The sequence below is a fragment of the Lissotriton helveticus genome, chromosome 7 (assembly GCF_964261635.1).
Source record: "Lissotriton helveticus chromosome 7, aLisHel1.1, whole genome shotgun sequence".
Lineage (NCBI taxonomy): Eukaryota > Metazoa > Chordata > Amphibia > Caudata > Salamandridae > Lissotriton > Lissotriton helveticus.
In genome coordinates this window covers 1,156,722,679-1,156,746,868 of record NC_136068.1, presented here as the reverse complement: position 1 = coordinate 1,156,746,868, position 24,190 = coordinate 1,156,722,679, and the positions used below count along the sequence as shown (strand labels likewise).

General features: G+C 45.6%; 1 protein-coding gene across 1 annotated transcript in view; it reads right to left on the bottom strand.

Annotated features, from left to right (window-relative positions):
* The window catches only part of FAM20A (FAM20A golgi associated secretory pathway pseudokinase), a 373,784-nt gene that overhangs the window by 122,045 nt on the left and 227,549 nt on the right, over window positions 1-24,190 (bottom strand). Inside the window, exon 2 of the mRNA XM_078654289.1 lies at window positions 8,110-8,294. Within this exon, the coding sequence (XP_078510415.1) occupies window positions 8,110-8,294 (185 nt within the window). The remainder of the gene's footprint in view (window positions 1-8,109; window positions 8,295-24,190) is intronic.

The following is a 24,190-nucleotide window of genomic DNA, read 5'->3' as shown; positions in this document are numbered from 1 at the left end:
CAGTTTGTTGAGTTCAGCCAGCCACTGGCAATGCCACAGCGGTGTCTGCCTCGTGGGCTTCCTATCCCAACCCATACGTTTAGTGGCCTTCGTCCATGCGCTAATTGTGAGAGACGTAGCAGGGAGGTAGCACAATAGGTTCCTCGAGGACATCTTTCGTCTCTCCAGGGCATAGGTCGGGTGGTCCACCGGGGCATGTAACCAGTCATTGATCAGCGTTAGATGTTCGGCCCAGTAGTAGGCCTCTAAGTTAGGGAGTGAAATCCCTCCGCTATACTGGTGCCTCTGAAGCGTGGACAGAGCCACCCTGGCATGCCTGCCCAGCCAAAGGAAGGACCGCAGATCCGCATGTATCCTGCGGAAGACCGCCAGTGGTATCGGGTAGTATTCGTTTTGTAGGGCGTAGAGGAGTTTCGGAAGCGTAACCATTTTATACATGGCCGCCCTACCCAAGAGTGTCAATGGGAGCTGTCTCCACCTAGCATGTCTACCACCGCATTAGTGATAATCCGTTCCAGGTTTCTGTGGAAGGAGAGGGTCGCATCAGAGGTTACATAAATCCCAAGATATTGGAACCCTTCCGTGGTAGTCAACAGTTTGTCTGGCAGCTTCCCCCACTGGCCACGTCCCCTAGGGTCATAGAGTATGGATTTATGCCAGTTTATACTGTGTCCCGCTATTCCACCATACTCCTCTAGTTCTCGGAAGAGCGCAGGGACGGTAGTCTCCGGCACAGTAATGTACAGCAAGACATCGTCCGCATACAGTGATATCTTCTCTGACGTCGTATCCGTGACGTCGGCCAAGAAGCCATGAATATCGTTGTTTTGCCTGATCCTGGCAGCGAGCACCTCAATGGTGAGAGTAAAGAGGAGGGGAGACAGGGGGCATCCCTGTCGAGTGCCTCTCCGAATTGGGAACTCGTGCGACAACACCCCATTCACTCTCACCCTAGCTCTCGGGGCAGTATAAAGAAGCTGGACCCACCTGATAAAATTGGGCCCAAAACCTAACTTACAGAGCACTGCAAACAGGAAGGGCCAGTGTACAGCGTCAAATGCCTTTTCGGCATCCAGGGAGAGGAACCAATGAGGGTCGCCGCACCCTTTCACTTCCTGCAGCCAATTATGGGTTCTTCTAAGGTTCAATTTAGTTGCCCGTGTCTGGTAGAAAGCCTGACTGGTCCATATGAACTAAATCTGTGATTACTGCCCTTAAGCGGGTCGCCAATATAGTTGCTAACAGTTTGACCTCCGTGTTCAGCAGGGAGATAGGCCGGTATGAGGCACAGTCCTCCCGTGGTTTGCCTTCCTTATATATGGGAATGATCGTGGCCGTGGCAAGATCCGGAGGGAGCACTCCCTCCTCGAGTGCCCCGGCGAAGAGGCCTTTAAGATGTTGGGTCAAAAGGTCTGACGCACGTTTGAAAAACTCCGCGGGGAAACCATTCGGGCCCGGGGTTTTGCCTGGCCTCAGCCTGGCTATAGCGTCTGTGATGTCGTCAGACGTTATGCCTGCCTCTAGGGCCTCCAGAGTCTCAGGAGGTAGGACCGGTAGTAGCGTAGTGTCTAAATATTGCATGGCCTCGTCCCGAGTTGCAAAATCACGAGCCGCATAAAACCTTTCGTAATATGTGGCAAACGCTTCCGCTATCTCCGCGTCGGTACTAACAGTGACCCCACCTGCGGTGTCTACACTGTCTATCCATCTCGCAGCCCGCTCCTTTTTGCTGAGCCACGCCAGGAGTTTCCCTGACTTGTCTCCCACATCGTACAGCCTATGTAGAGTGGCAAGGGACTGTGTCCTCGCCTCGTCAGTCGCCAACGCTCTATATTGCGTCTGGGCATCTAGTAGCCGTCGGAGAGCCCCGCTATCTTTCTGGGTCAGATAGTCTCTCTCCCGTTCCAGGACATCCTGCTCTAGGGCAGATATCTAATGAAAATATAATCGAGGCGCGAGAACACCTTGTGCGCCCCGGAATAGTATGAGTAGGTTTGTTGAGTCGGGTGGAGCCGCCGCCATACGTCTGTAAGACCAATAGTGGACATCTGAGTGAACAAAGCGGTTGGGTGCGTAGTTCTCGCCATGTCTCCAGATCTATCGAGCCGAGTGCTCATGACATCGTTGAAATCCCCACCCACCACCTGAATGGTGTCTGCGGTGTCCATAAGTATGTTGGCTAGAGCTGTGAGTGTACGAGACTGTAGTTTGGGTGGTGCATAGACCAAGAGTAGTGTATAGACGCGCCTATTCCAAGTGCCCTGTACTCCCGCATAGGTCCCCTGTGTGTCAACCCACGTGCGGGTGATGCAAAATGATGATGACTTTTTAATGATGACTGCCACCCCTCTTGAGTCGGACGTGTATCCCGCGTGGGCCAGGACTCTGTATCGGCCCCTGGCAATGAAGGCACACTGGGTACCCTTGAGGTGAGTTTCCTGTAAGAAGGTAATGTCAGGGGCCACTCTTTTAATGTAGGCATTCACTAGGCCCCTCTTTATCTTAGAGCCCAGGCCATTAACGTTCCATGTTAGGACGCTCAGTCTCCTATTTCCCACTTGTGGTGTTACTACGGTATCTGCCATTGGAAGATGTGAAGGTCGTAGGTGGTTAGACTTCGGCATGTATGGGTGCCGAGGTGTCTCAATGTATGCTGGTGTACTTTAACATCCGTCTTCCCCTTTCCCCATTCGTTTCCACCCCTACCCCCACTTGAATGAACTTGAACTGAAACAGCCCCATTCCCTCCCCCCTCCCTACCTCCCTCTCCGTCCAGTCCCATCCCAACACAGGACACAACTTTTCGTAAGAGTAGGCCTGTCGCCCACCCCCAGATCCCTCCCTTCAAGGAACCAAAGAACAATAAAACTTGTAAAACAAAGGAGCGGGTCAACTTGCGTGCTCTCCTCTATCAGGCTGCCATTCCCAATTTCCAAGTGCACCGCCAGTCAAAGATCTCGTCAGCGTGTGGATAGCTGCCTCTCATAGTGTCAGTTCAGGCGCTCAGAGTCATGCGATTCATGATGTAGAGTCTTGAGTCTCTGTTTCGGGCGCACTTTGGTGTCCAGAAAAGTCTTTTTCCAGCACCCGAATCTCCTCCACCAACGGGTGGGCTGACGCGTTTCCTGCCACCTCGTGTTCTCCGGACTCACGACCATCAGGGCCCTCCTCGTCGTCGCCCTCCGAGCGAGCAGTGGACCGCAGAGCATCAAATCGTGAGCCGGTCTCAGCAGCCGCCCTCGGGGAGGCCGAGCGGCCCCTTCGTCCAGTTCCCGCGTCCCGGCCTCGGTAAGGTGTCGTCGGGATTTGCCTCTTAGATCTCCTTGACTTTAGTCTCTGTGCTTTAGGCAGTTCCCATTGGGATGTATTACGTAGGGACTTATCCAGGAAGTCTCGGCCAGCGGTTTCTCTGCTGTTGAGGATCGGACGTTCCTCCAGCCATTGCCAAGCGTCCTCCGGGTGGGTGAAGAAGAGTGACTGGTCCTTGTATATCACCTTAAGTTTCGCCGGGAAGAGGAGCATGTAGGAGAGCTTTAAGTCTCTGAGTTTCGCCTTCACAGAGTCAAAAGCGCGGCGTTGTTTCTGAACCTCCTGACTATAGTCCGGAAAAACCATGATGTGGGTATTCTCCAGGCGAATTTCACCCAATTTCCGTGCTTCTCTGAGAATAAGGTCTCTGTCAGCGAAGTTGAGAAAACACGCTATGACTGGCCGCGGTCTTGCCCCCTCCGGAGGCCTTGCCAGGAGGGCTCTGTGCGCCCTCTCGCTAATGAAGCAGGGTGAAAATTGCGCCGCTGGGAAAGTTTCCATGAGCCACGTGCGCAAGAAGGAGACCATATCCGTTTTCTCAATACCCTCTCTAAAACCAACAAATCGGAGGTTGTTGCGTCGCGCTCTATTCTCCGCGTCGTCGACCTTCCATAGGAGTTGGCGATGAGACGCTTGGAGCTCCGCCATATCTTTGCGGAGGGTAGTGATTGAGTCCTCTGCCTCGCCCATCCGCGTCCCCGCAGAGGTGACTCTGTCGGATAGGTTCCGGAAGTCCTGGCGCAGGAGAGTCACCTCCGAGCACACTTCTCCTATCTTCACCTCCAGGGCCGCTCTGGACTCTTGAATGTCCATCCGTGAGGCCTGGATTGCCCCCATCAGCAACTCAGTGTCTGAGCGTGTGCTTGACGCATTGTGGGGGCCTTCCGCCCCGGTACGCGGGGCAGTAAAGTTGTCCATGGTCCCCTGTTTGGGTCCTTTCGGTGGTAGGTCTCTCTTCCCCATGACTCACTGAATCCGCGTGACCAGCACCCTACTAGGACGACCAGCCACTCCAAATCTCAGGCGTTCCTTATAGGCCGGAGGACGATCCGCTGGGAACGCGCTTTACAGGGGTGCCTGTGTTGAGGTCGCCCGGGCAGGGATGTTTCAGGCCCCTCGCTCTTCCCCAACCTCTCACCACAGGCCCTTGCACTCGCGGACTTATCTCTCCGCACCCCTGCGGCTGTACTGTGCGCTGATGTATATCGGCAATCTCCTGCGGTGTTCAGGTGTACTGCAGCCTTATGCGAGGCGGGCGAGCCGTAGCTATGGCTCCGCTGCACCCAGCAGTGGCAGCTGTCGCAGTCTCAGGACCTGCAGAAGTGGCCGCAAAAAGGATCGCTGGCTCAGGCGCCTCGTCGCATCCACCAGTGGGCGACTATTTCCCGATGACTCTGGGCCGCTCTTTTCATATCCCCCTAGCCCCAGCAGCAACAGTCTCTTGCAGGTATCTCGGGGGGCGACCAGTCTCCCCCGCCGCCTCGGCAATCCAGTCACCAGCGGGCGCCGCCCGCCGTTTCTTCGCTCCTATCCCACTGTCTCAACGGAGGGGGAGGAGGGGGGGCCGGTGTCGCCTCGCAGCCCAGCGTGGTCTGTGCTGGGTATGTGCAATCTACTGCCACCAGGGTGCACCGCCGCCGAGGGATGGGCGGCTGGAAACGCCACCTGGGACCGCAGCAGCGCCTCGCTGTCTCCGCCTCAGCCACCACCCCTCTCGCTTCAGCAGATCTGGGAGCAGGGCCGCGATCCTCGGCGCCGTCTGAGCTCCGTCGTGGCCTCGGGCGCCATCTTGGTGCAGGTCTCACGGGGGGGGGCGGTCTCTGCCGGGGGAGGCCAATTCAGGGGTAGCCCGGGGAGCGTAGTCGCCTGGTGTATTCACTCACCCTCGACAGCCCCGAGCCCTGGGTTGAAGGTCCGAGCCTCACGGTGCTTGGAGCGCTCGGGAGCTGACGGCCGCCATCTTGGTGCAGGCGGGCGCACGAGCAGGCGAATCCGGAGCAGTTTACTTGTCCGGAGCGCTGATAACCTCAAAGTTCATGCGCCCATCCAATGCAGGACAGTCTCAGCCTTACTGTTGCCGGTTTTGGCTTGGTTTGGGGCAGTATGTCGTCGGATCTAGAGGCAGCTCTGCAGGAGCTCCGCGCTCGCACGTCCTAACCGGCCATGCTGTTGGCCACGCCCCATATGCAAATCAGTCTTGACCTTGCGTCAAATGGCAACAGTCCAGCCCAAAATGCCAGGCCAGGTCCTCCCTGGACTTGAAACAAGCATCCTAGGACTGGTTTCGGGGTTTCACCTCTCATCAGCCAGGATAGCTTGACTCCAGTGGCATGGAGAGCACGGACGGGTCCCACGTCTGGGCATACCCGTCCCACTCGGGGTGATGAATGCAAAAAGAACAATTGATGGACAGAATGCAGAACAATGTCATACATTCTCCCCCGTACAGAGATCTGGACATAAATCCATTGTTTTTGTGCTCCCAAATCATTCCAGTTTAGGATAAGTTATATACAATTCAGTCTTGACCCTGGTGATCATGCAGTACCTGATCACCAAAGTCTCAAAGCAGTCATAACACATTACCAATACACCCCCAGAATTCAGTCCTAGCCACAGGGTATTCCAACTGTACAATGCTTTTCTTGCAGTATCATCGGCTCCATTGGCTTCTCAAAGGCAGAGTTATAATGATACATACACCCTTTTCTCTCTTGCAAACTTCACTCACCTTCAAACTAAAAGATCCCACTGTTTCATTACTATTAGGCATTTACAGGCATATGCGTCAAAGTAAATACCAGTCGCAAATGGGCAGATTCTCAGAATCTGCCCCTTTGCGACCGGTATTTTTGCATTTGGGATGCATCATCCCAAAAGCAAAAATCGCACTTTAAGGAATCTCTAAATTGAGATTCCTTAAATTGCGATTGCATTTAAGGAATCCCAAATTGAGATTCCTTAAATGCAATGCATGCAAGTCAAAAAAATAGCGAGTTCGCTAATAGGAGTAGCAAATTACCATGAAGTTGAACTTCATGGTAATTTGCTAAAACTTTGAAAAAAGCACTTTTGTGCATTTTTCAAAGTTTCATGTTGCACACACACATGCCCTTAGGGTATGTGTGTGTGCAACATATGTGCAGAGATCAATTTCAGGGGTGCAACAGAGTGTCATTTTGACACCCTTAGACCCTTGAAATTGCATGAGTAATCTGCGAGTACCTACTGGTACTCGCAAATTGCTCATGCAATCTCCAATTCATTCCTATGAGCCTGTAGGCCCATAGGAATGAATGGTACAGCATTCCTTATTTGCGACTAGCAATTTGCGAGTAGCAATTAAGGAATGTTTAGGAATCGCTATTTTAATAGTGATTCCTACATGCATAGGCTTTTGCTATTCCTAAATAGCGATTCCTTAAAAATCGCTATTTAGGAATAGCAAAAGGCTACGTTGATGCATCTGCCAGTTAATGGCCAGCTGCTGCCTCATGCCTAGCTCCTCTTAAATGAAGATACTCTGATTGATTTATCCAACTCCTGAAAACTCCATCTTCTCCAAGATACCCTATGGCCCTCACCCTCAGCCAGAAAATGAGGACCACAGTTCATTTCCACCATGAGACTTGCACCTTCCTATTCACTGTTGTTGCTGTCAACAAGTTCTATCTTCTCAACATCAACAAGATTAGTTCCCACTATATTACTACTGTCTTTAAGCAACATGCGGTTCAAAATTGGACTTCTGGGATTGCAACACTCCACTATTCGACGACAGTGCCTTGTCTCTTTGGCTTTACAGTGGTCCCAAGATGAAATTTAACTTCCACTATGTACACAAGTTGATTTTAGCAGATCAAGAGCTAACCCTGTTGCACAGAGAAAAGCCATTCCTCCCAGATGTGGACTTCAGAACAGTTGTTCAAGCACTCAGCAGAGGCAATTATTTGATGGCCGGCATCCCCGAGACCCATTTACGCACCGGAGGAGCATGCTAAATATAGCCAACCATTTCATCAAAGATCTTCAGAAGGAGAATAAAATCAATGAAACTCTTAAACAACTACACTAGCTCATTCCAGCCCTCTGCACCCCACACAGGATGTGCTGCATCATATACAAAGCAAACAACTCCCTCAACCAACTCCTACATCCAACAGGTTTTGTGTCCAAAACTGATATCTCCAGTACAAGATGCAAGACACAAAGCAGCAGCACCAACAGACTGGAAAACCAAGAAATTAAAGCAAGGATAGACAATGTGTAGAGCATTCTCTTGGTATATCCTGATAGTTCAGAACACAATCCAAGTCTGCATCTGTCTGGCTCCATCTTTTTTCCTCTTTCAAACAGAGAAAAACCTCATGTCTTCAAGTCATCTCTCATCGCATCGTAAACCTAGGTTCAGGATCCACTTCAAGAGATACCTTCACCCTCTGCAGGTCTGAGCATGCTAAGTTCCCTCCTCATTCGCATGCCGCAACTTCACCCATTGTAGTCCTGATGATTGCTCTCTCAAGATTTACCCACTCTGCTCGAATCCTATTCATACCTAAATCACATAACACCCGCATATACCCCCATCCCATAACATCCTCTCCTCCACCTCACTCTGGATCACCTATGCCACCTCCCTGTTTCACTGCTTCCATGGTTCACTCTTCATTATAAAACGTCACTTCTTGTCAAGTGTTTTACTTTGCAGCAAGGTTAGGGCTGTATGAGTCCCACACATACATATATACATTATCAACAGCATATTTTGCACGTAAAATCAAAGGTTTGAAAAGTTCTTACCTGCACTGATTGTGATAAAATGCCCCAGATTATCCAGAAGTTTGTCAACGGTAGGGCTGGATCTTGGGTACAACGAATGCCGGTTGATTTCCCGGTGGAACTGTAGCCACGATGCCTGCAGGTTGACTCGAACAGGTCTTTCTGCAGAGGTGTTGTTGAGCTCTTCCTTGTGCATCTTGTGCCTCCTGTAATATTAGAAATTACATTCATTTTAACATCGGCCCTTGAGTGCTCACCTCAGCAAACAAAGCACTTAACACATTAATGTTCATCCACAATCTGAAACACATTCATCCAGTCCAAAATTTAGAATTTGCCGTGGAGCCTTCACAGGGTACACACTACTCTGGAATAACACGCCACGCCCTTAAGTCACCTTTGGTTGCCTCTATTGAGTTCTCCCACTGGATAGCTCCTCAGCTGTATAAAACAGAGACATGATTGTTGACATTCAGCAATTATTTTGGCTTCAATGACCAGCACTGAAATGAAGTGAGGATGATGGGACCCGGAGCAGGCTGGAGCCTCACTAGTGGAGGCACATCAGGCAGACATATACTTGTTATATACTGGAATGCCTGGTCTGTGCTAGTCCTGTGATGTGGCACATTGCCGGATGGAAGCTATCTGCTGCTGTTGCGCAGCTCTCCACCAGATCGGTTCTGTCGGGTGCGAACAACAATTACTTTGTCAAGGAATATCTGAGTTCTTTTTGATTTGGAACTGGAAAGAACACAACACCAACAACTCAGTTGGTGTTGTGTTCTTTCCAGTTCCAAATCAAAAAGAACTCAGATATTCCTTGACAAAGTAATTGTTGTTCGCACCCGACAGAACCGATTTTGTTTGAACTATTAAGTACCCAGGTTCTGAGGGACACAGGGTTAACCCCGTTGTTTTCATAATCAGCGCTCCACCAGAGTCATGTGTAAAACACGAGGTTTGTTTGCACTGCGCGCACTATTCATCGAGCTCTGCTGACGTGCAGGCGCTTCACAGCCAATCTCAGGGCTTCTGCGTTATACAACCGGCGAGTAACAAGCGCGTGCCCTTTTCCATGTAGATTGTGTATAAAGCGGAAATGGTGGCGGCTGCGCGTCTTCCAGCAGGAGGAAGCTCAGGAGAGATTGGTTCTAGGCGCTCTTGGCTCGTTCATTCTTTGTACTAAGCACAACACAGAGTATACACAAAAGTGTCCAATGCTTCTCCTTAAAAAGGGACAGCGCAGCGCCCTGTCATCTTTAGTTGGTAGCACTATTTAGATATGGAACGAGTGTCTATTCTTTGTGTCTTACTTACCCTATAATGTAAATTGCTCTTATAACCTCTAGGGTCATGTTCGTGCTATACAAAACTTTATAAATAAATAATTAATAGTCCAATAGACTTTGCTGTCTGGAACTTTAAGTTATCCTCCTTCAGAAAGCACTGCGGAAATCATTCCAAAATATGAGAATTAAAAACAATTAGACATCTTATTTTGGTGTCTTTAAAATAATTTCATTTCCCACTTCATTTGATCTTTCTGTCCCATTCATGAAAAAGTCACGCAGCGTACACCTTGCTGCACTGCACTGCGGGACAGGAAAAGGACAGGAATGCACCGTATTTAAGGCAATGCGGCACATTCCTGCCTTTTCCTCTGCGTTGGCGCTCTTTTGGAACGCCTTCCCAGGGCAGAGTAAGGCAGTGCCGTGATTTGTGCTGCGTTTACTTACTCTCGATTTATGGAGCCACTCCAGGCTACTCCAAGTGGCCTTGGGTGGCTTCACAAATCTGACTTAAGGTTAGAGCTGCTCTTGCAACATGGTACACAAGCGATGTAAACCAGCCCGTATATAGGCTCCTCTTTATTTTGCTGGTGAAGGATTAGTAACACAAACTTTTCACAATTTTATCATAGTTGAGAGACTGGCATGTTGGGATGCAGGAAGCATGAGTTACTCAGAATGTATACATTGCAGCTCAGCAACAAAACTTGCATTAAAGGGAGGGAGGAAAACAATGCCTATCTACTAAGATGTAGTGCTTTTGCTCTTCTCCTCATAACTGGTGCACTTTAGGCTGCCTTGCACTACGCACCATACTGAAAAGGTGTGTGCTTGATGTCTAGCTAGGTTTTGTACTGGAAGGACATTGTTAAATTACAATATACTTTAGTTTAAAACATTTGCCACTTTGTGTGCTGTACATGACAGAAGGCATGCAGTTTGAAATGTTTTGAGAAAATTATTTTTTTCTCAATTGATACGATTCAACCACCCATGACAAGCCTTCTTCACACAAAGCAGTGGAAAGTAGCAGAAACTGCTACTTTGCGTAACTGTGTGGCTATTTTCTAGCAGAAATCAAGATTTGCACTGGAGTGTGGATAATTTATCAATACTTTTGGGCCGATTTACTATCCTTTTGTGTTACAAAAGTGATGCAAACAAGCACAAAATGTTTATTTTAAATTTACTTTACAGCGCAACACTCGTTTTGCGCTAGAAAGTAGTCCAAAAGTAATACACCACTGAGTGCATTGCTTTGCATTAAGGGGGCATACTTCGGCATTTATCATGCAACCGCCCATCATTTTTTATGCAAAACCCTATCTACTAGCAATAGTACACAGGGTTTTGCACCAAAAAATAACACCTCTTTGAGGCTAGCTTAAAAAGAAAAAAGTCTTACAAAGCGTATACAAGACCAAATGCTGGTATTGGGCGCTGTACAGTGGAAACGAGCAGAGAAACTACATGGGGTAATATACAGAATCACTAGGTGATATCAGAGTGCTATACAATGAATAGTAACATATAGAGTGCATAAATAATACAGAGACACAGGGTGATATCACGAAGCAAGAATAGCTGGGCTTTGTAATGCAGAATACATGTAAGTTGAGTTGAAGTGAAGCTCAGCAAGAACAAAATTGGTAGAGTCATAAAAATAAACAAATGAATGTCAGTCAAAATAAAGCAAAGTGCCAGGAAACAGGTGGTTTGAAGAGGGTTCAGTTAATCACATCAGAGAGGGAGGAGACTATTCAGTAGTATCATTTGTACTTCTTTTTTGAATAGGGTTGTTGAAGGGTTGGTCCCTGTCTCCGGGGAAGGAAGTTCCAAATTTTGGGGGCAATTCTGGAGAATGTTCACTTGTAGGTATTCATTTTCGGGAATTTTTGGGGTTTCAGCAGCAGGGAGCATGTGCTACGAGAAAGATCTGTTCCCACTAGATAAAACCAGTTTCCTAGCCAGATAGCAAGGAATATTGTGGTGGACAGCTTTATGTGTCCGGCAGGCAATTTTTAGATAAATTCTAGCCCCATAAGGCAGCTAGTTCAGTGAATGTAGGACAGGGGTGATATGCTCACTTTTTTGTGTGCCTGTGATGAGCCAAGCAGCAGCATTCAGGGTAGCCCCCAGAGGTGGCAGTTTAATTTCGGTAGGCCCACAAGGGTAGCATTCTAATAGTCAAGTTTGGAGATCACAAGTGCTTTAACCCTTATTTTAAGATCTGCAGTGGGAAGGAAAGGCTTTAGTTTCCTTAATGTGTGAAGTTGGTAACTGCCCCCTGTAGTGGAGGCACTGATGTGGTTCTGCATGGAGAGGATGTTGTTCAGTGTTATTCTTAGGGTTTTTACTGAGGCAACGATATGTAGGGTACAGTTCAAGGCTGTGAGGAGTGGAAGCCAGTCATTGTTGTTGGAGGTGGAGTTGGGTGGAGAGATTAATGGGAATTTGGTTTTGAGGGAGTTTAGTTTGAGGTGGTTGGCAGTCAGCCAATGTTGAGATTTGGTCAGGATGTTATTGAGGATGCTGATGTCTTCAAGAGATGCAATATCCATGTAAAGTTGCGTATCATAAGCATACTTATGGAGATGTTGGAGAGTTTGAGGATTCCAGTTAGGGGTTCCATGTACAGGTTATACAGGGTGAGGTACAGTGTAGAACCTTGGGGTATGCCGATTGTGACTGGCGTCTGGTCAGATAGGGAGTGAATAATTAGGACTCTTTGAGGTCTGTTTTGTAGGAAAAAGGAGAACCATTTTTAGACAGTACCTGGGAGACCCATCTTGTGTTCTAAGAGGTTCAAGAGGATCTCATGTTTGACCATGTCAAATGCTGCTGATAGGTCAAGTAGGATTAATAAGCAGGGTTCATTTTGCTCGAGTAAACGTAATGTGTAGTCAACAATATCGACCAAGGCAGTTTCAGTATGGTGACCTGGTCGGAAACCAGATTGGCAGTGGTCGAGGAGTTGGTATTGAGCAATGTGATTGCAGAGTTGCAGATTAACACATTTTTAAAGAGCTTGGCTAAAGTTGGGATGCTACATATGGGGCAGTAGTTGTTGGAATCAGAGAGGTTGGTGTCAGGCTTTTTTAAGAATGGGGGGACATGCCCACTTTAAGACAGTAGTGAATGGAATTTTGTGTGAGAGAGGTGTTGATAATCCTGGTCCATAAGGCAAGCAGGAGGTGTATAGTCTCATTGAGGAGTCTGGGATGAAAAGTTTCATTGAAGTGGTTGGCGTATTTTATGAAAGTCAATATCTTTAAGATGTCAGTATCAACAAATGTCTGGAAGATGGACTTGTTAGGTGCTCAGGTTAGGCCCATGTAGAGAAGAGGCTTGTTTCTTACATTGTTCTATTTTTCACAATTACAGTACTGACGTGACCTTTTGCATATATTTGCGTGCACGGCAGTGTTGAACTAGTTTCTCTGAAACTACTTTGTTTATACATCTAACTCTGCACATTATCACGATGCCTTGAACATCATGTAAAAGGTCCTTCTACACACTGTGTACAACTGTCGTTTTTGCTTCATCCACGGGCGACAGGGCTATCTATATCTCCATAATATCACTAATCGATACGCACATCACAAGGCTGCTTTCTATTATAAACAAAGACCATCCTAAAAGATTATCAGAGGAGGCACTTCAGCTTACACTGAGGGTCCCTGCAATCTGAGACTTTAACACGCAAGGGTCTGACATCTCCGTGAGGGGTGTCCAGTTTGTGACCAAGATGGGCTCCTACATTCTATCCCACCAGGTAATGGGGTTGGATCGACCCTTTGGGGGAATCTTGGGTACACACCAACACACACTCTAGGTACACGCAGAGTAGGGTTTGCATAGTTGGAGTACGACTGATTACTGCCTTGTTTATATTCCTGCATATATACAGGTGCACAGACATAATATCGACTCCGAAATATCGTTTGGACAGAATATCGAGTCAAAAATATCGTTTGGACAAAATATCGACAGGACAGAATATCGACAGCCAAAATATCGTTTTTAAGGTAAGTGAAGTAATATCGACTGTAAATAATATAGACAGTGAAAATATGTAAGTATATAATATAGATAGTAAAAAAATCGTTTTTATTTTTAGGGTTCAGGGTCAGTTTTGGGTTTTTGGGTAAAGGGGTATTTTTAGGGTTCAGGGTCAGTGTTCAGTTTTTGGGTAAAGGGGTATTTTTAGGGTTCAGGGTCAGTTTTCAGTTTTTGGGTAAAGGGGTATTTTTAGGGTTCAGGGTCAGTTTTCAGTTTTTGGGTAAAGGGGTATTTTTAGGGTTCAGGGTCAGTTTTCAGTTTTTGGGTAAAGGGGTATTTTTAGGGTTTAGGGTCAGTTTTCAGTTTTTGGGTAAAGGGGTATTTTTAGGGTTCAGGGTCAGTTTTCAGTTTTTGGGTAAAGGGGTATTTTTAGGGTTCAGGGTCAGTTTTGGGTTTTTGGGTAAAGGGGTATTTTTAGGGTTCAGGGTCAGTTTTCAGTTTTTGGGTATTATTTTATTATATTTTGTTACTATATATATGTTTTAATAAATATGAAATAAAAAAATATTTATTTAACTTTCATTAATTATTTAATTATTATAAGTTAATTTAAGTAATTTTAAGTATATTTTACTAATTAATTATTAATATTAATTTAATTTAACACTGTTTTTAGTAAATACGATATTTTTTACAACTATATTTATGTAAACGATATTTTTAACTCGATATTTTTGTACTTACCTGTTTGTAGATAGAAACTCGATATTTTGACTGTCGATATTTTGTCAACGATATTTTTGATGGTCGATATTCTGTCCCTCGATATTATTTCAGTGATCCATATATACACTGTTTAAGCACCTTGGTAGAACTGTATCTAGCATTTACTGTTTTAGTGCTTGTAATCACTTTCATCTGCTTCTGTCTACTGATTATCGCAGCACATGCATTCTATACAAGATAACAGTTGGTTCAATAAATATATTGAAAATGTCACACTGTGTATTCTGTATATTTCTCTGAGCACTAGTAAGCATGTGTGACTGAGCGAAAGGTTCTGATCTGTTTCCAAGATCCCTGAGGGGTCAGGGTTGTCATGTTCAGTGGTTACCAGAAACCATTTGCTCCCTGGTAAGGTTAGGGGGCTTATGGTGGTACAGTGAGCTAGCTGGTCTCTAGGCCAACGTATCCTGCAAGGGTGCCCGGAATCAGTCTAGGCACCTCACCCAAAGTTTATGTTGTCTAATAAATGTGAAGGACCTACAGATTAGTGGGAATTACACGACAAACCAAGAGGCATTGCTTTTAAGTTTGAGGAGAGGACTGCTAGGGCAATGGAGGTGCACCGTAGAGGGGCTTCGATTGGAAAGAGATTCTCTGCGTTCCGGAGATTTGCATGTGAGCTGCACATATCCAAAATGGGAAACGTTTTAAAGTTTGCCTAGGTATAGTAGTTTGTAGTGGAAGGGTACCCTTCATGTACAAAAGCTATGCTAGGCATGATGTAGATACCTTTCACTATGATGCAAAGGTGTGTAATGTGGTGCTAGGCAGCCTAATTGTGTGCCAGTACTAGAGAGAGAGCAGTAAGGTGCCAAAGCTTAACAGATATGGCAGTTTCCTGCTTTTTTTCCTCTCACACAACGTGGAGTAGCATAAACTTGATGCACTGTGTGACACCTTTGTACATCTGGGCCTTTGTGTCAGTGTGTATCACTTTTTGTGACGCTGCATCTACAGGAAGCCTTGATAAATGTGGTTCAAGTTGTTTCCTCACAGGTCAGCTCCAGTAGTGGTGTTGGGACACAGCAGGCACATTTCAAGAAGTTCATTACATTTAAGTCCTTCTAAAATGCTCTCCAACCCCGAATCTGAGCACACTACTTGTATGGGTGCTTTCTTTTATGAGAGTCAAGCTGTCAAGTGAACCTTTTACACAAGCAGAGACCCAACTTTTGGACGGATAGCAAGGCATATGTTTTTCCACTTCTTCTTGAAGCGCAGGCCATAGAAGATTATGTGGGAATCTTCTCGACTTTATATATTCTGCAACACATCTGCCAATTTCTTTCTCTTCAATCACCCGTACGCTTCCAAAGTGCCCCTTAAAGAGAGTACAGCCAAGTACAGAGCCGAAAGTGCTACAAGTTCAATAGCAGACTTTATTATATTTAAATGACTAATGTTACATAACATACCATGGTACTCTGCCACAAACAGATATTAGAGAGTTAAGTGGGAAAATTCTATTTTTGTTGATCTCGCCAAGTGATCCAGGATATATGGACGGAGGTTCTGAATTGGATGAGGGCTATCAAAGCAATCCAATGACAAAATGTACTAGAATACCTTCTCTTCACTTATGTTGGCTCTGAGTCCAGTGGCTAAGCAACCTCTACAATGAAGTTAACATGCTAATAGCTATTAGATTGTCAATAGCTTTGACATGAAATATAGAAGGAAATCTTCAATAGAGTACTAGCTAACCAAAGTCACTCACTTTTATGATGCAGTAAAATTAGCCTACATAAGAAGACAAAAAGTGTAGAAGTTGATGGAACCTGGTTTACTTTTACGTTACTAATAAAAACACAAGCACAATGAGGGTCCTTCATCTTAGGTTTACTTTAGATCAACTGTCTCCAGATGCACCAGGGAATCCTAACCTTACCTATATACTAATAATCTGTATATATTCTTACTCCATTAGAACTTGCTGTATTTAGTCACTTCTCCCTAGTATTTTACTTTCTTTTTCGAAATGTGGTTTTATAATTCTGTAAAAATAATCAGGCAGTATATTTTACTCTTAACATCTCAAAGGGTTTTTATTACTCCGTGTCTTTGTGGCGCTAAATTTCATTCTATATTTTTAAGTCTGGAATTTGACAGTGCAATTGTCAAACAGACCTATTGCTTACAATATACACAGAGTGCACTACTGGTCCACCCCTTTCAAATATTGGCTTTCTTTAACCAGCTTCTTTCAGTGATCACGCCTTAGTGCAGTCCAGTAGAATATTTATCGCTCACCTAGACCTATTGGCAGTTTTGGTGTATCGTTCTGCTTCCACATAAGTGAATGAATAGACCTAAATGAGAAACTACTTATAATTGTAGCCCTCTCTGTCAGCTCGTGGTCAAGGTACTAGTGGTAGTAAAGGCATTTATAAAGCAACACAAATATATGATATTTGATGAAGGTTTCTGTCAGACTTGTCCCTTACTGCAGGGTCACCCCTAGACTTTGTGCCTTCTCTCTCCTGCTTTCTGAAGCTGTTTTTGTTGGCTTTTAGGACTCTGCACACTTTGCCACTATGAACCAGTGCTAAAGTGCTTATGCTCTCTCCCCTAAACATAGTGAATAGGTTTACACCCAATTGGTACATTTTATTAACTTGTACGCCCCTAGTAAAGTGACACACCATGTAGCCAGGGCATGTAAATCAAATACTACTGGTGGGACTGCAGGACTGATTTTGCCACCTACTTAAGTAGCATTTTAAACATGTCTCAGGCCTGCCATTGCGGCTTTTGTGTGCAGTTTTAAACTGCAATTTTGACCTGGCAAAAGAAATCTTTTGGCAGGCCTAAACCTTCCCTTTTGAATACATTAAAGTCACCACTAGGGTAGGCCCTAATAGACCCCCCAGGATATTGCGGCATAGATTTGCAAATTTTGCAGCACAAAAATTGAAATTTAGCGGCACAAAAATGAAAATTTAGCTGCATTATTGCAGCACTTTATTTTACTCGTAATCATTCATTTTCAGCCCTTAATCGATTGAACCTGTTTTAGCAAAGTATAGGCATATTTAAAGTTTCTGCAGCTCTACAGAAGCACAGCTCCGATTTACTAACCTCGTGGGAGCGGGCCGTATTTCTCCCTGGGATGTTCTAGCACTCATGTATACACCTCTGGTGGGGCACCCCTTTTACCACGCCCTGGTTTCAGTCACACAGCTCCCTTCATTCTCTGGTTTAAGTCCCGCAGCCCATTTCACTCTGGTTTCAGTCCCGCAGCTCCCTTCACTCTCTGGTTTCAGTAACGCAGCTCCCTTCGCTCCCTGGTTTCAGTCATGCAGCTCCCTTAGAATGAATACGTATTTGTATTGCGCATGGCCACCCTGAGGCATCCCAGCGCATTTAAGACCCCAACCAGTGTTCACTGCTCAAAGAAAAAGAAAGGTCTTCAACAGTTTCCTGAAGGCGAGATGGTTAGGTTCCAGCCGAATAGAGTCTGGGAGCTGATTCCATAATTTCGCTGCATGAAATGAAAAACGTCGGCCACCCATGTGTGTCCGTTTAATCCGGGGGACTGCAATTTTTTGTGGTTCTATCTGAGAGATCGAGTAATCTGGTGGTGATGAAACATAGGACGCAGCAGGGCCGGGCCGTTATCAGTAGTTGACTTATGGACCACACACATGGCCTTGAACCAAACCCTTTCCTGCACAGGCAGCCATTGAAGTTGTCGCAGTGTCGCCTTAGCAGAGCTACGTCTAGGGACATCCAAAAGAAGTCGGGCAGCGCAGTTCTGAACAGTCTGTAAGATTTTGATGGTTCCCTGTGGTGCACCCAGATAGACCGCATTCGCATAGTCCAAACGTGATAAAATAAGTGCCTGGACTAGAAGGCGTCTAGCCTGGAGAGGAAGAAGAACCAGGACCTTCCTCAAGAGTCTGAGCAGACCATAACACATAGCCGCCACCTTACGAGCTTGCACTAGAAAACTCAGACTAGGATCTAGCCATACGCCCAGACTCTTAATTTGTGTTTTTGGCGAAGGAGGAGGACCAAGGCACCCAGGCCATCAGGGGTCTAGATTAATAGGGGCCTTGTACCCTAACATCATAATTTCAGTTTTTGAGCCATTGAGTTTGAGGAAGGAGGAGTCCATCCATTCAAGAACTTTACTGAGACAGGGGGTAAGATTGTTCTCCACTGTCTCAGGTGTATCAGCCCATGAAAGAGAAACCACCAACTGCGTATCATCGGCGTAGGTGACCAACTGAACTCCCCAGGGAAGAACCACATCAGCCAAAGGCCTCATGTAGATATTAAACATGGTAGGGCTCAAGGAGGATCCCTGGGGGACGCCATACTGCAGGGGATGCTGTTTAGAAGTTACTTCATCTTCAAACACAGCAAAAGTTACATCAGCAAGAAAGGACTGAAACCACTTAAGGGCAGTCCCTGTAAATCCTACCTCCCGCAAACGCTGAATCGTAAGCAGGTGATCAACCGTGTCGAAGGCTGCGCTGAGGTCCAAAAGGACAACAGCAGCGCAGCCTCCAGCATCAACAATTGTCCTTGCTTCCTCGACCACGGCAACCAAGGCAGTCTCTGTGCCCTGCCTACTTCTGAAACCCGTCTGAGTGGGGTGCAGGGCTTCATTATTCTCCACAAACAATGATAATGTGGAGTTAACATGCTTCTCAGTGAGTTTACCTAACCCAGGCAGCAACGAGATGGGGCGATAATTTGCCCAATCCTCAGGGTCTAAGTTAGGTTTTTTTAAGAGTGCCTTCACTCTGGCCTGTTTCCACAATTGCGGAACCAACTCAGCAACAAGAGAAAAGTTAATAGCATTCCTAATGACGGGGGAAACAGTCGCAAAAACCAACTTTAGGACAGATGGAGGTGCAACATCCGCAGGGGAGCCCGACTTAAGATTCCCAAGGAGTCTCTCAACAGTAGCTAAATCAAGAAGAGGAAATTTCTTCAGTCCAACAGACAATGTGGTAGCGGAGGGAGGGGGGTTAAGCTCCAATTGATGAAACGTTGAGTAGATATTCGCCACCTTAGTGGCAAAAAAATTAGCCAACTCATCACAACGTTTCTGGGGGTCCAACGAATCATTTGGAGGGCTAGGCGGAGTGACCAATGAATTAAACATTTTAAAAATTTCCCTAGGGGAATTGGAGGTAGAGGCAATCTTATCTTGATAATAAGAAGATTGTGCAGTTTTTATTTTATTTTTATAGATCCGTATTGCCAATCTATATTTGCTTTTACTAACCTCAGGGAAATCCTTCCTCCATTTCCTTTCAGACTGCTTGCAAACTTGTTTGAGCAGTTTTAATTCTTGGGAGTACCAGGCTTTTTTTTTATTGCCAATGCGATGGCAAAAATCTGTTTTAGGCAGAGTAAGATCCAATGAGGACTCTAACCATCTGTTAAAAGATGCATTCGCCATTAAGGGGTTAGCACAGAAGGCTGGAGGAGACTTATTCAGATTAGCTACCCAGTTATCCAAAGAGAGTTTAGACCATATCCGAATCAGTTTTCTGGTTATTCTGACTGGGTAACATTGGTCAAAAGACGACCAGATAAAAGATAAAAGAGCATGGTCCGACCAAGGGACGATAACAGACTCTTCCCAGCAGATATTATCCAGATTGGTAAAGAAGTGGTCAAGCAAATGGCCTGCTCTATGGGTGGGACTAAACATGATTTGTTTGAGATGAAGCATCCCAAGACCTCCCATGAGGTCTTGCGAAGGGGGGGCATCCGGTTCATCAAGGTAAATAGCTCCCTGGGTGCAGTCATGCAGCTCCCTTCGCTCCCTGGGTGCATTCACACAGCCCCCTTTGCGCTATGGGTGCAGTCACACAGTTCCCCTCCGCTCCCTTGGTGCAGCCACACAGCCCCCCTTCGCCCCTGGGTGCAGTCACACAGCCCCCCTTTGCTCCTTGGGTGCAGTCACACAGCCTCCTCTTGTATCGCGTGCACTGACTCCCTTTTATGGGTAGTGCTGACAGGACAGACATCTCACAATAATCATCCTTCAGAACCAGATTCCCCAGTTCCAAATTTGGCAGCTCTGACCAATGTGTCACATTCTCTCCCCCACTAAACACCATACTGTCCCACTGAGAGAAAATCGCACTGCCGTCAACTACAACCCAATTGTGCCCGCTATAAACACCTGGATGTGGCTCAATTTAAATTACTCACTAGACGAGTAATATGCTGCCTACAAAAAAAAATTAACAACATCCTGGAAAAAGCAAACACTCATAGGGAATGCAAAATTAGGTAAAGCATGTGAAGCAGGAACAACATGGTTACTTTAAAGATTTTACACTCACTATGCAGAAATCAGTGAGTGCTTTTGCCCGAAAAGTTAAGGACATGACTACAGGGCACGAAATTGAACGATTGCTTATATCCTTACAAAACGTAAGCAGTATAGTAAAAAGACCACTTCCCTGAACACTGAGCCGCAGTACACAGTTTGTTTTCCAATCCATGTTTTGCAGTACCTCCAGGACTGGTGCACTAGTACCCCACCCGAAGGAAAACAACGCTATTCAAAGAAAGACAAGAAAACTAAGGTAGCGCTTCACTGGCAAACTCTGTAGAGTGGCGCAAATTAGTTTGGGTGTGAATAAAATCAATCTGGACACTTTCCTACCACTCAATCTGACTTTATTTAGTTATTTTTCATATTTTTAATCTTTTATTCCCACGGTTGCACTTTGGAACAGTGCTTTAAATGGGCTGGTACTGTCCGGTACGGAGTATCAGCACTTTTTTATTTTGTGAGAGAGAGTACCAGCATTTCTCAAGAGAAATGCAATACCTTTAATTGGAGAGTACCAGCACTTCTAAGTCGTTGATCTACGTGAGTTTGGGGAGTAAAGTAAATTACGAAAATTAAATTGAGTGTTGGTAAAGGTTTATGTAGGTGTTAGGGAAAAGTGAGTGTTGGTAGTATGTAGGTGAAGGTATAGTGCAAACGAGCAATGCAGTGTGTGTGTCACACTTATCGATGGCTGTTGATGTAGATAGTCTCGTTTAGATATGCTGGTAATTCCCAATTTAGCTATGTTGTTCTCTGGGTGATGATATGAAAGATGCACCTGAGTACGAGTTTTCGTGTTTGAGTTTGTAAGTGTTGCTGGTGGGACAGTTTGTTGTATTATGAGAAGTAAGATGCATTGAGTCAGGGCTCGATTCGGGGTACTACGCGGGTGGAAGGCGTCCCCCTTGCTTATTTTACCGGGAGCTCGATAACTGGAGCAGATAGAGCCATACATTCACTCTTTAGCCTCTCTGGGGCGAGATCGGAGCTCATTCAGAACTTTGCTCATGTGCTGGCTTCTCTGATGCAATCGCATCTAAGGGGTGAGCGAGGGAAGGCAATGAGCCTGATGGTGCAAGCCACCTTTCGTGACGTCACTTCCTGTCGTGACGTCAGCGTCCCCCCACTTCTTTTTTTAGGACTTGTCCCCTGCATTGAGTAGTGGGAAGTGGTTGACTGCTGGGCAGAACACCAATCCAGTCTTGATTTCAAGGGTCATTTTGGGCTCGTGGATGATTTTGGTGATCTTAACAATGTGTACCATTGTTCATTATGGAAATCTTGAGATTCGTTAAGGCAGGGGGTATCTGTCTAAGGAAGGGGTGTGCATCCCAGTTACTTTTGACCACTTTCATTATGTTGAAGGATAATGTTATTGGTGTGCCAATGGGCCCGACTTGGATATTTAGTTATGCTGATAAGATGTCATGCCTCGGGTTAAAGTTTCGGAGAAAGACAAGGTCGTTAGTTTTTACAGGGCTTTCGATATAAAATTGATGAATGGTGCTAGAAATGTTTTGTTGTATATTTATTTTTAGACTGGTGGCAATTTTTCATGATATGTAAACTTTGTTGGCTCTGTAGCATATTTGCCACTTTTGACTTTTTCTTGTGTAAAGCGTCTGTTTATGGGGTCTTGATGGTTAGCTCTGAAGTTATGTATGGATATAGAAACTGAAAGTCATGTTATTGTGAGGACATTCCGCCTCTTCACCTCCCGACTTGTAGACCCTTCAGTTTGATTAATTTGTGGTAGAATAAGATCCTGTAGTCACCTGTTTTTAAATGTATTGCGATATGCTCATAACGAAATCGCCGGACATAAAGTGGTCTGAAATATGCATTTTAGAATCAATCTGAACACCCAGTAGCCGGTCAAGTACTTGAATGAAACCCAAAGCTGTAGGGTTGTTTTCGGGAAGGTTCGTAATTTGCTGAATATACTCTTAAAGCACTCTAACGCACCCCACTTCAATCTTTCTTTTACAGCGGCAGAGCAGAAGTGGACACTGTCTTTGTATGCTCTGGACAAGAAGGAAAAGACAGTTCCTTCTCTCCCCTGCCCCGCCCGTCCCCCTGCTGGGATCCTCATTTTTTACATTCTTTCCTGCAATTACAGGACAGCAGTCGAGCCTTCAAGCTGGAGCGCAGAGAAGCAACACTCTCCTTTTCTCGCTCCTCTTTCATAAATATTGTAATGGAGGAAGCAGGCAGCTATTACGGCTGTACAGCACAGTTCACGTGGTGACGTAAGTGTGTACAGCCAATAAAATTGCTTCATTTTTTTAATGCCTGCTGGGAGACCGTTTTTGTGGCCGATTTGGTAAATATTGCGGCCATCGTGCTTCCCAGCTGATTTCGCGATTTTTTCGTGATCCTCAAAATGCTGGAGGGTCTGCCGAAACAGCTTATTGGGCAGGATGCAGTGTATTTGAAAATTCGGACATTACTTTTCCATGTCCTGGTAGTGAAAACTGTTACATTTGTTTATCACTACTGCAAGGCCTATCTCTCCCATAGGATAACACTGGGCTGCCTTATTTCATTTAATAAGTGCTAACTTGTGATTAGGAACAGGTAAACAATTCATGTTTGCTGTTTGAGAAATTGTAATTAAGAACCCTCTTTAGTGGTAAAGTTGCATTTTAAGTTATAATTTTGAAAATGTCACTTTTACAAAGTTGGCATATTCCTGCCCTAACCATTTGGTGCCTGCTGCCTGTTCCTGGGTCACATGACTGGGTGTATTTGGAAGTCGGATTTTGTCTATTCCTCCAACACAGCCACACATTGAGGGCTTATGTGTGCCTGGGTTGACCATCAATTGGCAGGCTGGGGGTGGAGCTGATAACAGCCCCACCTGCTACTGAATAGGATGTGCCCTTCCTTCACACAAAGGACTTGTCACCAATGCATTGTTCTTGTAGCCAGCTTTGTGGCAAGACAGAGGAGGCATGACACTTTAAGGTCTTTAATGGGAATTATTTAGAAACTTTCCCTACTCCAAAGTGGGCACCAAATATAAATATTAGACTCTCAGACCCAACAGGCCCATCCCAGGGTGCAATGTGTTTAAAAAGTAGGACACATAATTTTAAGTTTTACATGTCCTGGTAGTGAAAAACTCTTACATTTGTTGTTCACTACTGCAAGGCCTGCTTCTCCCATAGCATAGCATTGAAGTACATTGTTACATTTAATAAACTGTAACTTCCAAATGGAACAGGTAACCAATTCATATTTGGTGTCTATTGAATTGTAATGTGAAATTCTCTTTTATGGTGAAGTCAGAATTTGTGTTACAATTTTGAAAATACCACTTTTAGAAAGTTATAATTTTGCTGCCTAGCCATTTAGTGCCTGTGGGTCACATGACAAGGTGTAGTTGGCAGTTGTTGTTTGTGTATTCTCCTAGACAGCCGTACACAATAGACAGTTTAGGTGTGCCTGGATGGGGCATCACTGGCAGGATAGGAGGGTGGAGTTAGGCACAGCCCCACTTACACCTGAATAGGCTGTGTCCTACCTTCACACAAAATATTGTATAGCCCCTGTAGTTAGTCTGAAGTTAGGGCAGGAGAGCGAGGACACCTGAGCACTTCAAAGGAATCCTCTGGAAGTTTCTACCACTTCAAAGAAGGCACCAGTTATAATTATTGGACCTCTGACACCAACTCTTCAGTAAACTCCTGGACCTGTGGATACTACAGAA